Source organism: Zootoca vivipara, chromosome 10 (assembly GCF_963506605.1).
Source record: "Zootoca vivipara chromosome 10, rZooViv1.1, whole genome shotgun sequence".
Classification (NCBI taxonomy): Eukaryota; Metazoa; Chordata; class Lepidosauria; order Squamata; family Lacertidae; genus Zootoca; species Zootoca vivipara.
The window spans coordinates 18821056-18833161 of NC_083285.1; the positions used below are offsets into that span (position 1 = coordinate 18821056).

The following is a 12106-nucleotide window of genomic DNA, read 5'->3' on the forward strand; positions in this document are numbered from 1 at the left end:
TCCTAAATCTTTTCTTTCTCTATTTGCATCTTCATTTGACATTGATAGTGACCAGTTTATCATGCAATGGCAGAATGATAGAGTGTGGCAAAAAGTAAGATAAAAGTTCTTCTAGGTGCTTTGGATAGTGGGTTTTGTTGTATTCTGAATTATAGTTTATGCCACATGTCTTGAAATATTTCAACTGTTTTGTACTGGATAAAACCGCAAGAACTAGTACCCTCAATTTGACTACTTCAGGCATCCCCAAACTTCGGCCCTCCAGATGTTTTGGAATACAATTCCCATCTTCCCTGACCACTGGTCCTGTTAGCTAGGGATCATGGGAGCTGTAGACCAAAACATCTGGAGGGCCGCAGTTTGGGGGAATGCCTGGACTACTTCATGCTGAAAATGACTAAAATTGAATCTGTGCCCAGTCCACTGTATTAATTTCCCCACCAGGAGTGTGGCAAATAAAATGCCAGAGAAATTATTCAGAAGCTTCCAGGGTTGTTTGCTAACCATGTTCTAGTTTCAATGAAACTAAAGGTGGTTGGGTTTTTTTAAAACCTTTCCCCTGAGCTGAGGGGGTGCTGCAGTGGGAACTGCAACAATGACAACAATGGAAGGCAGTAGGCGGGGTTGTTGTTGTTGTTGTTTTGCAAAGCCCACTTCATAGCAATCAGTTCCAGGGATTTGTTCCAACAATTACTATGCACAATGCAACACTAAAAGGTAAAGGTAAAGGGACCCCTGACCATTAGGTCCAGTCGTGACTGACTCTAGGGTTGCGGTGCTCATCTCGCGTTATTGGCCGAGGGAGCCGGCGTACAGCTTCCAGGTCATGTGGCCAGTATGACAAAGCCACTTCTGGCGAACCAGAGCAGCACATGGAAACGCCGTTTACCTTTCCGTCGGAGCGGTACCTATTTATCTACTTGCACTTGACGTGCTTTCGAACTGCTAGGTGGGCAGGAGCTGGGACTGAGCAACGGGAGCTCACCCTGTCGTGGGGATTCAAACCGCCGACCTTCTGATCAGCAAGCCCTAGGCTCTGTGGTCTCATGCAACACTATCTCTTATTAAAAGGGACTATAGACCCACTCTATACAAAGCAGTAATTAAGTATCCCAAGACCAATTTAAGTCCACCTGTATGTTAGCAACAATTTAGCATGAAGGTGTTTAATGAGTTAGATTTCAGAAAACCTGCAATGCCTTTTTTTCTAAAAAATTCTAATAAAAAGTATTTACAGTACAACACTTGTTTCTCTTAGAGGTAAAAATCAGGAAAAATAAATACACACTTTTTTTTCAATTACTACTAGGAGCATATATTCATTTTATTTCCTCCATAGTTCATTTTATCAGTGTTATTCATCAAAAGCCTGCTCACTGATTTCATATCTTATGGCATTTATTGAAATTGTGCATTTTGTTCAGATAATCAAACCATCAGCTTCCTTAATATATTCATATGCAAAACATTGGCAGAATCTGAAAAGTATATTCAAGCAAGCAACATTTTCCTGATAAGTTGAAACTGACCAATGATTTCATTACTATTTTAATGAAATGCTTTGGTGGGGAATACTATTAAATTGAGCTGAATGAGTTAAAAGATTTAAAAACAACACCCAAATTAAAAGAAAAAGGAGAGGCCAAACACTAATATGTTGCTATGGAAGAAAACTGTTCTAAACACTTCTTTCGAGAATGAAAAATGAGTAAAGGAAATTAAACTTCAAGCTGAAGAAGAATTTTGAGCCAAATACCAGAGGGAAAGGGTAAGAGGTGGGTATGCAATATTTTATTTACTTATGTTATTTAACAAAATTTATATACCGCTTGATTGCAATAACCCCGCTAGGCAATTTACAATCACGACATTACAAATAATACTGGGAAGTGTGAAGAATAGATATTTTTATAGCACATTTTAAAGGTCACCAGGTGAAAGCCGCAAATAACTGAAGAGCTTCAGTTTAATCCATTCATTCTCAATGAGACTGACCTTAAATTAAAGTACATTGGGCATACCAGGTTTTTGATTAAACTGGTAAGTTTGAGAAATGAATGAAAACACTTTATTTTAAAATGTCCTAGTTTGGTAAGCTCTAGAGAGGACTTTCTAAAAAGCCTAGTTTCGTGTCCCAACACTACCCACTTTCAATACTGCTCAGAATAAAAACATGAACAAGATAATAGGTTTTTGGTGAGCATTAATCCTGCAATACCAACTCTTAATTTCCTTGTCAAGTTGCAATTAAGTGATATACACAAGCCCCCAAATCTATATTATGGCATACTAAGCAAGCACATTCTTAGACAAGCTAATAGCTAATTGTTTTTTTCCAGCAAAAATAAACAAAAGCATCCATATATTGTTTTCTAATGCAAAGCTTGTTGCTTGCTTTTCTCTTTTTCTGAGCCCTATATCTCAGAACACACAAATAATGAACAGAGTTCATTCTTCCATAATCCAATTTACATTCTATGGGGACAGCTCTGTGAAACACAGCAGAAGGGAAGGGAACTGGGGAGACTTCCCTGCCTATTGGACACAGACACACACAAACACACACTCCAGTGCCTGCAACTAACTATTCAATTAAACAAGCATGTACTTGAAAAGTTGCAAAAATAATGTGCAGAAAGATTTTATACAGTGCTAAAGTCCCTTGTTTCAGGTACTTCTATGATGGAGAGAGGCTACAATATTAATTTCTTGGAGCTGCAATAATGAGGGCTGAGAGGTGGGGTACAGGAAGTATTGGTATTATTTTGATAGAAGTTGCTGAATCTTCCTGAAAACCATGTGAAATCTTGTTAAACCCAGACATGCTTAAAAACTCCTGCAAGTTTTGTTTTAAACTAAATTAGCAGCCCAACACCAGGAAGTTATGTTGTGAAAAAAGGTGGTTAAGCCTTTTGTCAACTTGAACTTTCACTGATCTAATTCTCACATACCACCTGATGTTAACTAAACAACCAGATTCCTAAACACACAGTTCTCCCTCCTATCTAGAAAACTGATGTTGCAACAGCTAGAATTTCTGAATGCTCAGGTACAGTAATTGTAAAGTGGTCTGCAATATATTTCTCTGGATATTGAACTGTTGCAGACAGACATGCAACACATAAATTCTCCATGAAATATTCGGGAAAATTTGAGTTTTTGTTCAAAAAATGAAAAAGAGAGAGAGAGGTTTGTATTGCACTTATAAAATGCACACACAAAGACAAGTTGAGCCTTTAAGGTGTGGGATGACGTCAACATGAAAAATACTACATCACTTCATCGGCAGTGCTGGCAGCTGCAGAGGAATGAGATAATGTTGCCAAGGCTTATGCCAGTGAAAATTTAAGGCTACACTCCTAGGCACACTTACTAGGGTGTAAGCCTCATTGAACACAGTGCAACTTCTGAAGGAAGCACACACAGGACTGCACTGCAAGTTTGTAACTGGGTGCATTGTTTCAGAGCTTAAATGTTTGCTGGGCCACATAAAAGTGGATGTGATGAACACGCCTCTTTAAAGAAGACTTATTTTTTGACTGCTAAAGCCATCAAAATCATTTACATTTTATTATACAGCCACAGACCCATTAAAACAAAGCACAAAAATCATACAAACATAAAGGAAAATATATGGCACATATGGACCCAGGTGGCGCTGTGGGTTAATCCACAGAGTCTAGGGCTTGCTGATCAGAAGGTCGGCGGTTCGAATCCCTGCAGCGGGGTGAGGTCCTGTTGCTCGGTCCCAGCTCCTGCCCACCTAGCAGTTCGAAAGCACATCAAAGTGCAAGTAGATAAATAGGGACCGCTCCGGCGGGAAGGTAAACGGCGTTTCCGTGCGCTGCTCTGGTTCGCCAGAAGCAGCTTTGTCATGCTGGCCACATGACCCGGAAGCTGTCTGCGGACAAACGCTGGCTCCCTCGGCCTATAGAGCGAGATGAGCGCCGCAACCCCAGAGTCAGTCACGACTGGACCTGATGGTCAGGGGCCCCTTTACCTTTACCTTTATGGCACATATATAAAACAGTAAGGGAATAATAAACCATTTACATTTATTATTTTTGAACTGTAAAATCATAGAGAGTTTGGTGCTAGGGCAGGGGTAGGCAACCTAAGCCCATGGGCCACAAGCGACCCATTGGGGTCGTTTGACTGGCCCATGAGCCTCCCCCGAACTGAGCCGCCCGCTCGGCAAGTCCCCACACACTGCACTAAACCAACACAGCGCAGCGCGGCGCAGGGAATCGCTTCTGCGGCGCCGGAAATCGCGTCTTCACATGCACAGACACCAGAAATTGTGACTGCACATGCGAAGGTGCTGGAAATCGTGTCTGCGCAGACGCTGGAAATCACGCACAATCTGGCCCACAGAGGGATCTCCGCTGGAGTGAACCGGCCCAGGCGAGGTAAACCTTGCCGACCCCTGAGCTAGGGTTTCTGAAGAATTGCCTTCTCCCAATTGCCCATATACAGACACACTCAACCCAAGGCCCTGCTCCAGATGTGTTTCCTTTCAGTGGTTAGGCTGGTGGCTCTGGAGAGAAAAGCTTTTCTGCACTGGTGCCGCAGCAGTGGTATGCTCTCAGGCAAACTTGCTTGGAGCTATGATTGCCATGTTTTAGACCACTGACCAAGTCTGTACTTTTCTAACAGCAGTTAACATCAAATGGCCAGAACTGTTTTCCTACTGGTAGCTATAGTTTCGCTTATTTGCCTTATTGCAGTGATGGCCAAACTTGGCCCTCCTGCTGTTTTGGGACTACAACTCCCATCATCCCTAGCTAACAGGACCGGTGGTCAGGGATGATGGGAATTGTAGTCCCAAAACAGCAGGAGGGCCAAGTTTGGCCATCACTGCCTTAATGGATTCAGGTTTGTTGTTGCTATTTAATAGTGTTTTAATTTTTGTATTTTAAAGCGACCCTGAAGCCTATTTCAATAGAAAGGTTGAATAAAAATCTAACAAATACATAGTGGTCCAGTGCAAAGTATGTGCTTGTCTTCAATAAATCTAGGCTTTTTTTAAAGGGATCTTTATTTCTAATAGATGCTGTATCCTCTTAAGCCTCTCCAGTGACCTCTATATTCAATTTACAGGAACCGCTTCTTACGAAGATGAATCATCTCTGGTAGTGACCAGCACTAATTGTTATTTATTTAGACAGACAACTTAAACAATTTGAAATAATTGGCCCTGGACTTTAGCCAAAAAAATGGTAGCCCTAAAAAAACCACACACTACTAACAACAGAAATCAATGGCGCTATGCACTGAATAATGAAATGCACAATATAAATGAGACTAGGGATGGGTGGGATAATTATCTGATTTAAGTAACTAATTAGTACCATGCTCACTTACCCTGCTCAAGCAGTACTTGCTGTCCTTTCTGTACAGATGCTGAAGACATTTCATGTCTTGTTGGTCTACAATCTTGCCAAAGAACTCGTCAATGGTTTTGATGGAGATTGCACAGACAGCAGATTTATGAGTTGGTTCCGAAGAGTCTGGTCTACTTTGAGCAAATACACCATAAAGAATATCTTGGCTGACATCAATTCTCATTTCCGAGGCTAAGTCTGCACCTGGTTTACCAACATATGCAGCCTGCAAGAGATTTAATACCTCATTCGACTGCTTGGTTGACCTCTTCCTCCGTTTCTCAGTGTAAATGCACTCAAGAGGCATTTCCATGTATGAATGGAACACAGACTCGAAAGAGCAGAACCGTATGATCCTTGTGTGAAAAGCCTGAGAATCTATAGATTCTCTCTGGACAGTGAGGAAGTACACAAAGTGGTCTTTTTCAAATGCATGGATGTACTTAATGGGGTAGGAATTTCTGAATTCTGGAAGTACATCAATGTAAGAGTAAGCGGTAAGAAACTCAAAACCATCCAGGGTTTCTTTTAATCTCCGAACGGATAGCGAATGCAGTGAATGGTCTTGCCGAGATGAATTATTGATAGTATTTCCAACATAGAAGTACACAAATCTTTCCTTTTCTGTTACCAGAACTTTGGTTCCTAAAGGGCTTACAACACAGTCAGGGCACTGGTCTGATTCCTCATCCATCCTTTTAGAATACATGCAGTAGACTTCATTTCCAATGTCAGCAGGATTATCAGGATGAATGACATGGCGCTGACAAGTTCCTTTTGCAACGCTGCCACAAGTGATGAGCTGGTTTTCGTAGTATGTTTCTAGGAATAGAGCCATGTTGATGTTATCCTTCCAAATGTTATCAGATTGGTTTACTTTAGGCTTACATTCTTTACAGGGAGCACAATCTGGGTTCTCCAGAACGGGCCCAGTCTTGTACTCAAATATGTTGTGAAGGCTTTCATTCAAGACGTAGATTTTATTGACCGCTCCTCCGTAGATGTTGTTCTTGTACAGAACTATATTTTGTATCGGGGTTTCTGCAGTGAAATTAGGAAGTTGGTATTTGACATTCAGATTGATCTCCGGCCTTGACGCTGCCTCTTTACATTTACCTTTGCTCCTCTGTACCAATATCAACAGAAATAAGATAATCCTGGAGGCAGAAGTAGCAGGATTCTTCATTACTGCAGATTTGTCCTGGCAAAAAAACCAAACAAAACATTTTACAAAGTCAGTATGTTAATAAATCACAGAACGAATTATCAATCAGGAAAAGGAAATGTGCATCTAAGTTGTATAAGACTTTAGCTGTTCTATCAGAGGGCAACACCATGGGATACAAACAATAGCAAGGTGGTAGCCAAAAATTGAATATAAATGATGAAAAGTAGCAGCAAGAGGAAGCCCTTCTGATAATGAAAGTGTGTTCATTTTCCTTTATCCTTGAAACATGCTACAGTGGTACCTCAACTTACAAACGACTCGACAACTGAATTTTTCAACTTACGAATGGGGCAAATGGCCGCACGCTTACAAATTTCTCGCTATCCAAACGGAAACCACGGCAGCTTTAGATAGGGTTTTTTCGATTTACGAATTTTTAGATGGGGATGCTTCGACTTACGAATTTTTCCGTTTCCAATGCATTCCTATGGGAAATCACGTTTCCAATGGCGCTTTTCGACTTATGAATTTTTTGACCTACGAAGGTGCCTTCGGAACGGATTAAATTGGTAAGTCGAGGCACCACTGTACTTTACACAGATAGATAGATGGTAGACAGATAGCAGATAGAAAGATAGTTAAAGTTAATTATGTCAGAGTTGCTTACCAATACAAGGAACTTAATTCAACTGTTTGATACAATTTTTCAAGAAAATCAATTATGAATAAAATTTATATATTTTTAATGTAGATATTAGGCAGCCATTTGATTTAACAGATAGTTCATTTTAAACTGCTGTAATAGAAGTATGTTCATTTCAGTTAATTTTAGAATGAACCTACCATGCACAAAATAGGTAAAGCACCAATTTTTGAAATATGTGACTACTATTGTTAAAGTGTGGCAAATTTATGAATTTCCACTAGCATCACACCTGCATAGTTCAGCCGGTTGAGCATGAGACTCTTAATCTCTGGGTTGTGAGTTTGAACCCCACATTGGGCAAGAGATTCCTGCTTTGCATGGGGTTGAACTAGATGATCCTCATGGTCCCTTCCAGCTCTACAATTCTATGAGTCTATATAGTGTAGCTCAGAACAGAAACACAGTCTTCACTATATTTTCTCCATCACATAGTAACAATATGTAACAAATACTATTATAGGGGAGGGAGGGAGGGAGGGAGGGAGGGAGAGAGAGAGAGAGAGAGAGAGAGAGAGAGAGAGAGAGAGTGAGTTTCAGGAGAATATTTTGTTTTCATACCAAGTGAGAAATTTTAAAATCTTTTATAGTTCTTGACATGCCAAGAGCATTTGGGGGAGATCATTACACCACTGCTTGAGTAATGTGTTTTCTACATATTCTGCTTATTGACTTTTTTTGTTGGGATTAATTAGATTCGCTTTTTTTAATTCCCACAGCAATAAGTCACTTCGGGGAGCCTTTAGAATGCACAGGCAGGCAAAAAGCACCCTCAGACAAAGAACTGACAAGCTAATTAGGCTAGTGAAGAGCCTAACCTTGCAAATTTCTTCCTTTGTATTCATTTTGATGTGGTTTGCAGAGTAAAAAAAAAGGACTCATGACTATATGGGCACTAAATGAATTGTGGTTGAAGTGGGTTTTTGCACCAGTTTTCAACATTATACTACTGTAAGTCACACCAAACATTGTTCTATTGATACGTAGGCACAGTTGCTAAGCTAAATTTAGTTTCCCTGGAGGAAAACAATTAAACAATCCAAAAGGAATCATGACCATATGTTGTTTACAGGATTTTGCGGGGAAATGTTATTTAGCTGCAGATGAATAGTATTGTTACCAATATACAAATGCTCCTAGCAAGCTCAAAGCATTTATTTATTTTTATTTCTAGAAATGTTCACAACAAGGCTTTAAGAAAGTTAACAAAGAGTCTTACTACATTAGAAACAACATCACAGCTTTTGCTTAAAAGATACATTGGCTTAGATCTAAGGAGCGGCTTGCAGAAATGGAAGGCACTTCCGTTCACTCAGAAGGGTATGTGTGTATATGTGATTTCCTTTGATAAACCAATTCTGGGTATGTCCACGCAGAAGCAAGTCCTCTTGAATTCAATGGGGCTTGCTCTCATATGAGTGAGGCTAGGGCTGAAGCCTTAGTTCTACTCAGAATAGACTCACTGGAATCCATGGACTTAAGTGTGGCTTTGTTGGGCATCATCCACTGTGGGGTGTGCGTAGGAGCGTAGCCTGAAACCCCTTCCATCACCTGAACCCTTCCTACATGGGACCGGCTTTTCTGGATAAAGGATTGAGGGTGGGAAAGCCCCCATTCCAGAAGCAGTTTTGTGAATGCAACCCATACTTTTAGGATTAATACATATTTTTGTTTTGGATAACTTGTGACAGAATTCAAAAGTAATTGATTTCTAAGAAACTGCTGTGTTCCTTCCAGTGCTTTAGATCAATAAATATTGCATTTCATTTCCCTGTGGCTTGTGCTATTAATCTGTGCAGACAGGAGTTTTTGCAGAAGTAATATGTGCTGGGCCCTAAACACTTCAATTTCTCAAAAAGCAGAATTAAACTGTATAGGGAGAAAGGAGATAAGAAAAAAGAAAATGCCGAACTCTTTATAAGGTCATGTGAAATACTGTATCAAATTGGCCTACCTAAACAAATCATTTTGATTCAGCTGAGAAACTGAGATCTATTGAATCAGATCTACAATACCAGTGTTGCCCAATGTAGAAGTTTCTCCAGTTTGAATTAAACATAAAAGTCACTAAAAGGAACTTGAAAGAAATCTGTGTTAAGGACAACAGAAGCCTCAAAAGTGAACAAGTCAACAGTAAATCTGTTTTTGGCCAGCATGATGTCAGTTTTATTTCATGGAAGATGCATCGTGTAGTGTGAGTCTTTAGAAATGAGTACTGACCAGGCACCACAAGTGTGGTAAGAAATGACATGTCATATTACAAGAGGTGCAAATATAAGTGTTGTGGTTGATATCCCGATGATGGAAACTTACGTGGCCTGACTAATATTCATTGCTGCAAATGTGTGGTTTATTTTCTTTTTGCAAGTAAGCAGAATTCCTGCTGACTATCTTACGCCTGTTTATTTTATTCAATGTCCTAATTTAGGTTGCAGAAAACTTTGACTCCATCCATCGCATCCTGTCCTGTTCAATGATTCTTTAATCATAGAATTGTATAGTTGGGTCCCGGAGGATCATCTAGTCCAACCCACTACAATGCAGGAATCTTTCACCCAATGTGGGGTTTGAACCCATGACCCTGAAAGAGTCCCGTGATCTACCGACTGAGCTATCTGCTCAGTATCCAGCCCCCTTTAGAATTAGGGGAAAGGCTGTGGTTCACTGGTAAAGAACATGTTCAGCATGCAAGAATAAAAATAAAAATCACAGCTTCAAACTCTGGTGTCTCCAGGTCAGGCTGGGAAAGATTACCGGGAACCCACTGCCAATCAGTGTCACCAATGCTAAGCTAGGCAGATCCATTGTCAGAGCTAGCATAAGGCAGTTTCCTATGGTCCCAACAACAGAATTGGAAGGTTCTGAATGAATAATCTTGTCCCCAAATGCATTGTTCCAAGAAAAGGATGTATGTTAAATGGCATCTCCCATGGAACGCTCCAAACCTTCATTTAGGAAACTCCAAAGAAAAGTATTATACAAATCTTTCCAGGTACTTGTATTATGCTGGCAATCATTTAAAAAGGGGGTGGAAGCATTCAGAAAATACACAGAACAGACCTTGAGAAACTATCACTTGAGAATGTAGACTTCATACTAATGCACGAGCCTCAAGTTCTACATCATACAATAAGGGGTTTTTCTGTTTTACATTGGGCTGTGTATTGAAATGTTCCTTTCTCCCACTTAGCAGTGGCACTAGGAAAGATACAGGAAAGTTGTACTATACACTTTTTCTGAGTATTAGAATTGGTTCTTCGTTGCTTCTTGTGCTATTGTAAGGGAGTAGGGTCAACAATATATTCACAATAAGGCCACTCAATAAGTTAGTAAGGAGGAATTGGCATAGCAGCTCCTGTACCATTCTCCTTTCTCTGCAAATCCAAGTGGTTCAGACATTCAGGTTCAGCAGGAAGGAAAATTTACATAAGGAAACAAATACTGAAATAAAAGCTATTTCATACCAGTAAAAATGAAAACAATGGATCATGTATCCATGTGTGTCAGAAATTGTTCCCTTATCCAACAATAGTGGGTGATAATCAACAGTGTTGTAGAGCTGACCCAGTGAAATCAATGGAAGTTCGTCGCTTTTAGTGAGTCTACTCTGACTTAGCTGGACAACATTGGTTATCACCCTGTAAATTGTTTGAAGTGCTTTGGGTTGACCCAACTCTTGTGTGACCATAGCAGCTCAGGAAGGAATTTCAGGTTGAATATGTTGATTCTGTTGCAAAGTGTTATCTGACTTTGAAAATTCAGCAGTCATACTGACTCAGAACCAGAAAGCATTAATCTACATACACTAGATAGGGAACCATTTAGTCTTGGGGGCACATGCGGCTGGTAGGCAGGGTGTCCAGAGGCAAAAGTGGACAGAGTTAACAGATGTGATTCTTCATTTTTGTATAGCAGGCTACATTCCACCTCCCCACTTCTGCCTCTACACCTCCATAGTTCACACACACATTCCAGAAAGGCAAAAAACATAAGAGGGCAATACAGAGCAGGACCATTGAAGGTCCTGGCCTGGGGAGACTCCCGAAGGCAAGATAAGAGGCTTAGATGCCCAACCTGGGTATTTTGAAAGAGGTATCAATAAGAGCTATCTATTAATTGCATAAATGCTACATTATCAGCTTTATTATTAACCAGTTTTTCTACAGTACTGCCTCTCCCGACACTCTTGAGATGGTGTACCAAAGTTAAAATATAATACATCAATTACAAATACAATACAAAAAACAAACAAACAAACACAAAAAAACTATGCAGTTGAAAATGGGCAGGAATAAAAAATCAACCATATGCTGGAGCTTAGCACCACCAAAAGCTTGGGTACACTGATCAATTTTAAGAAGATGCCAAAATGTTATCAGCAAAGGCACCAGCCTTAATTCGATGTGAAGATGGTTCCGCAAAAAAACTTTCACATGCAAATGGGGGAATGATTCAAGGCTGCCCTCCTTTAAGGCTACCAGTTCCATTGTGCAGTGCATCAAGTCCAAGAAACACTGTTTATGCAGCTTTAAACTTATCAAGTCCATAATGAAGTAAAATTAATGCATTTGCATCAACATTACGAATCTAGAATACACTGTGCAACTGAAGAAGTTGGCTGAGGACAACCAGCAAGTTTCGCATGGAAATCAGTTGCTAGCAATAAGAAACATGGTTCTTTGAAGTGTCTTAAGATCCACAACCAAATCTGTATTCCTTGTTACCTAACAGCTACATGATGACCATTTTCCAATAACCAGTTATTATAGGAAAGGAAGAAAGAATGATAACTGGAGATAGAAAGAGCAAGAAATAAGTCACCAACAGCACTGACAATAAGTTACAGCCTTC

At 40.1% G+C, this 12106-nt stretch overlaps 1 protein-coding gene across 1 annotated transcript in view; it reads right to left on the reverse strand.

Moving 5' to 3' along the window:
• Positions 1 to 12106, reverse strand: part of MET (MET proto-oncogene, receptor tyrosine kinase) — a 72718-nt gene that overhangs the window by 58624 nt on the left and 1988 nt on the right. The window contains exon 2 of the mRNA XM_035126755.2: positions 5365 to 6585. Coding sequence (XP_034982646.2) covers positions 5365 to 6585 — 1221 coding nt within the window. The remainder of the gene's footprint in view (positions 1 to 5364; positions 6586 to 12106) is intronic.